The 4,667-nt window shown below is 63.3% G+C and overlaps 1 protein-coding gene across 1 annotated transcript in view; it reads left to right on the plus strand.

Annotated features, from left to right (window-relative positions):
* Positions 1-4,426, plus strand: part of MUC2 (mucin 2, oligomeric mucus/gel-forming) — a gene marked incomplete at its 5' end in the record, with an annotated part of 11,391 nt that extends 6,965 nt beyond the window's left edge. Inside the window, 9 exons of the mRNA XM_032270576.1 lie at positions 992-1,169; positions 1,432-1,536; positions 1,783-1,823; positions 1,944-2,066; positions 2,437-2,535; positions 3,281-3,409; positions 3,624-3,663; positions 3,881-4,007; positions 4,115-4,426. Of these exons, the coding sequence (XP_032126467.1) occupies positions 992-1,169; positions 1,432-1,536; positions 1,783-1,823; positions 1,944-2,066; positions 2,437-2,535; positions 3,281-3,409; positions 3,624-3,663; positions 3,881-4,007; positions 4,115-4,334 (1,062 nt within the window). The remainder of the gene's footprint in view (positions 1-991; positions 1,170-1,431; positions 1,537-1,782; positions 1,824-1,943; positions 2,067-2,436; positions 2,536-3,280; positions 3,410-3,623; positions 3,664-3,880; positions 4,008-4,114) is intronic.
* Positions 4,427-4,667: the final 241 nt, after the last annotated feature.

A 4,667-nucleotide genomic window follows, 5' to 3' on the forward strand; every position in this document is an offset into this window, starting at 1 on the left:
ATCTACCCATCCACTCATCCACTCATCCATCTACCCACCCATCCATCTACCCTATTCATCTACCCACCCACCCACCCATCCATCCACCCACCCACCCATCCATCCACCCACCCATCCTTCCACCCACCCACCCATCCACCCACCCACCCATCCATCCACCCACCCACCCATCCTTCCACCCACCCACCCATCCATCCACCCACCGATCCACCCATGCACCCATCCGTCTACCCACCCATCCATTCTTCCATCTCTCCATTCATCCATCTGTCCTTCCATCCTTCCACCATCTGTCCATCCATCCTTCCATCCATTTATCCATTCTTTCATCAATCCACCCATCCACCTATCCACCCCATCTACTCCAGTCGCCCATCCACCCATCCATCCACCTACCATCTACCCATCCACCCACTCACCCACCCATCCACTATCCACCCATCCACTATCCACCCATCCGTCTTCCCACCCTCCCACCCATTATCTACCCATTCATCCATCCATTCTCCCTCCCTCCATTCACCACCGTTGGTCATATGATGCTCTGTCTAGAAACTCTGACATGACATCTCGGCCATCTCTGTGCTGCCTGTGCCTCCCACCTGTGGTCGCAGCCACGGGCTGATTCCTTAGCTAAACTCTGCACAAGCCAGAGGCCTGAGTGGAGTGTCTGCCCCGTGCCAAGCCCCTGCTTACTGTCCTAACCCAGAACCTGCCCGGTGTGCTCACAAGTGAGGAGGGACATGGGTTTCCCCCAGGATCCCTCAGCAAGCTGCCCAGGGCAGCTGTTTCTACCCACTGACCACAGATGCAGCCCTGGGCCTGCCTGGCACCTCCCTTCTCTCCTCACCCCTCCTTCCCTGCCCGGCACCTCCTCTTCTCTCTCCTCACCCCTCCTTCCCCACCCAGCACCTCCTCTTCTCTCCTCACCCCTCCTTCTGTGCCTGGTGCCTCCTCTTCTCTCCTCACCCCTCCTTCCTCCTCCCTGCAGTTTGGGGAGCACTTTGAGTTCGACTGCAAGGACTGTATCTGCCTGGAGGGTGGAAGTGGCATCATCTGCCAGCCCAAGACGTGCAGCCAGAAGCCTGTTACCCACTGTGTGGAGGATGGCACCTACCTGGTCACGGAGGTCAACCCTGACGACACCTGCTGTAACATCAGCGTCTGCAGTGAGTCTGTGCCCGGGCCCCGGTGCACATCCCCGTAGGTGGGGTTGCATGCTGTCCCCTCCTGGGCAAGTGAGGAAACAGCCAGTGTGGGAGCATCCGATGTCCCCCTTGAGAGGGCTTGGGAGGGGCCGCTGGGCTGGGTCTAGACATCCCTGCTGCAGGGCTGGTCCTGGGTGGGGAGGGGCCCTGTGGAGGTGCAGCGGCCCCGGGGGCTTTGCCTGCCAGGAGCCAGCCTCACGGGGCGTGCCCACCCTGTCTTCAGAGTGTAACACTAGCCTGTGCAAAGAGGAGCCCCCCCTGTGCCCACTGGGATTTGAACTGAGGAGCAAGATGGTGCCGGGCAGGTGCTGTCCCTTCTACTGGTGTGGTAAGCAGGGCTGCAGGGTGGGCAGGAAGGAGGCCACGGCCAGGATGGGGTGCATGTGGGGAAGGACTCCCTCCTGGGGGCCTCAGATTCTGGGGACACAGATGGCTGCATGATTGGCTGACGAACCACCCCAGCCCCGAACGCATGCCCCATTCCCCGGGGGGGGGCACCAGGAATGGGGGTCCAGCCAGATGGGCACCCCAGGGCAGTCACCAACCAACGGCCTTCTCCGTTCTTTCTCCCAAGAGTCCAAGGGGGTATGTGTTCACGAGAATGCTGAGTACCAGGTGAGCCCTGGGCGGGGTGGGGGCGAGGAGGGGAGGAGGTTGGGCTGTGGCGTGGGGGTCCTGGCAGGTTCTCGGCCAGCTGGGGTGGCCCCCGCCTCACGTCTCTCCCTGTCCCCAAAGCCCGGTTCTCCAGTGTATTCCTCAAAGTGCCAGGACTGCGTCTGCACCCACAAGGTGGACAACAGCACCCTGCTCAACACCATCGCCTGCACCCACGTGCCCTGCAACAACTCCTGCAGCCCCGTAAGTGGCTGCCCAACCCCAGCTCCTGCCCTGGCCCTGGATCCCGCCCCAGCCCCAGCTCCCACCCCAGCCTCAGCTCCCACCCCCGCCCCAGCTTCCACCCCAGCCCCGGCTCCCGCCCCAGCCCCAGCCCGGCTCGCACCCCAGCTCCTGCCCCTTCCCTCCTACCAGACAAGCACCGGGGCCCATGTCTGAGTGGTGGCACTTTCTTTCTTCCTTTCAATGCCCACCCGCCGCTGTCCCCACCTCTCCGTGCTGTCACCTGCCCAGTCTGGGGCCTCCTCCAAGTGGGGGTCGCAGCAGCCCTGCAGGTTTGTGTGGTGTGGGGCACAGCCCGGGGGCTCAGCTGCCTCTGTGTGTCTGTCCGCAGGGCTTCGAGCTGGTGGAGGCCCCCGGGGAGTGCTGTAAGAAGTGTGAGCAGACACACTGCATCATCAAGCGCCCCGACAACCAGCACATCATCCTGAAGGTGGGTGCCACTGCCCCGAGGCCGCCGGGTTGCCTGAGCCCTGGGCAAGGCTGAGTCCTCCCAGTCCTGGGCGCAGTGGTGATGGGTGTCCTGGAGCTGCCGTGACACAGGAGCAGGCGCCATAGGGCAGAAAGGGATTCTCCTGGGTCTGGAGCCCAGAAGTCCAAGAGCAAAGGGCCTCAGGGCTGCGCTCCCTTGGAGGCTCTAGGCAAGGACTCTTCCCAGCCCCTGGTCACTGCTGGTATCCCCTGGCTGTGGCCATGGGAATCCATCTCTTGTCTGTAGCCACGTGGTCTCCTTCGCTGTGTCTGTCTCTCCTCTCCCTTTTAAGGATTTAGTACTCCCCCCGTGCCCCCCCCCCCCCCCCCCCACGCAGGATGATGTCATCCCAGGAGCCTCCAAGGCCCCCCCCCCCCCCCCCCCCCCCCCACAGGATGATGTCATCCCAGGAGCCTTCAAGGCCCCGCCCTCTCCCCTCCCCCACGCAGGATCCTTCACTTAATCACACCTTCAAAGAGCCCTTTTCGGAGGCAGGTCATGTTCACAGGTTTAGAGAGTTGCAACAGGCCTTTGAGGGTTGTGTGGGCTCCAGGCTGGTGCCTGACGTGGGTCCCGCCCGTGTCACTTGTCCTGTGGCCCTGGCCCCACCGGGAAGCCTCACGGGCCAAGTGTATTCAGGGTGTCTTCCTGGCCGGGCTGGGGCTGGGCCTGCTGCTCTCCCTCACCGGAACCCCCTGCCCTGCAGCCTGGAGACTTCAAGAGCGACCCCAAGAACAACTGCACGTTCTTCAGCTGCGTGAAGATCCACAACCAGCTAATCTCGTCCGTCTCCAACATCACCTGCCCCGACTTCGACCCCACCATTTGCGTCCCGGTGAGTGGGCCACGGGGGCCTGGCTGTGTGCGCTCTGCCGGGAGTGAGGATGCCTGGTGTTGCTGCGGCAGTGGCCTCGAGCCTGGTCTGTGCGGCCGCGGGAGGCTTTGCCCGGGGCTTTCTGCAGCAGCTCCCCTGCCCACGGCGCGGCAGGAAGGGGCTTTCATCCCCAGGGATGTCTGGGGGTCCCAGGCTCATTCTCTGTTCCCTCCAGGGCTCCATCACATTCATGCCCAACGGATGCTGCAAGACTTGTGAGTACAGGGCACGGCCCAGGGGTGGGCGTGGTGTGGGCACAAGGGCTGGAGCCCTCAGCCCTGCCTGCCCAGGGGTGGCTAGGCCACGGCCTCAGGGTGGGCATGAGGGCCGGGGGCTGAGGCTGGGCCTCAGGAGGGGCTGCATTGAGGGGGAGCCACTCTGGCCCTCAAGGATGTGGGGACCCTGCCCTGAGCCACTGCCCGCTCTCCCCAGGCATCCCTCGAAATGAGACCAGGGTGCCCTGCTCCACCATCCCCGTCACCAGGGAGATTTCACATGCGGGCTGCACCAAGAGTGTCATCATGAATCACTGCTCCGGGTCCTGCGGGACATTCGTCATGTGAGTCCCCAGCTGGGAGTGTGTCTGGTGGGGACGGTGGAGGCCCCAGAGGGGCGGGAGGCCAGCGCTGCCCCAGGAAGCCGCCCCTCACTCTGCTCTCCCCCCAGGTACTCGGCCGAGGCCCAGGCCCTGGACCACAGCTGCTCCTGCTGCAAAGAGGAGAAGACCAGCCAGCAGGAGGTGGTCCTGGACTGCCCCAATGGGGGCTCGCTGACGCACACCTACACCCACATTGAGACCTGCCAGTGCCAGGACACCGTCTGCGCACTCCCCGCCAGCACCTCCCGCCGGGCCCGGCGCTCCCCCATGCGTCTGGGGAACGCGTGAGCGGCGTGGGCACATCCCGGCTCCGCTGCCCTCCGCAGCTCTGCCTCCCCTGAGAGGCCTCCTAAGCAATAAATACCCTCGCTTCAGATATTTATTGTGAGTCTTTGTTCAGTCTTTGCTTTCCGGTAATAAACTCAGCAGACTGCTGCACTGCAGGAGTGTGGCCTGGCCACTGTGCAGTGGTGGGCAGAGAAGGGATGGCAGGCCGTGCAGACGGGGTCTGATTCCTTTCTAGGAGCCCTTCCGGCCTGGAGGCTGTGAAAAGAGCCCTGGGTTCCTTCACAGCTGTTTCTCAGGTTTTCCACGGTTGCTGGGGACTTTGTGTAGCCCCGA

Source organism: Sapajus apella, unplaced genomic scaffold, assembly GCF_009761245.1.
Source record: "Sapajus apella isolate SASKATOON/1434 unplaced genomic scaffold, GSC_monkey_1.0 scaffold212, whole genome shotgun sequence".
Lineage (NCBI taxonomy): Eukaryota > Metazoa > Chordata > Mammalia > Primates > Cebidae > Sapajus > Sapajus apella.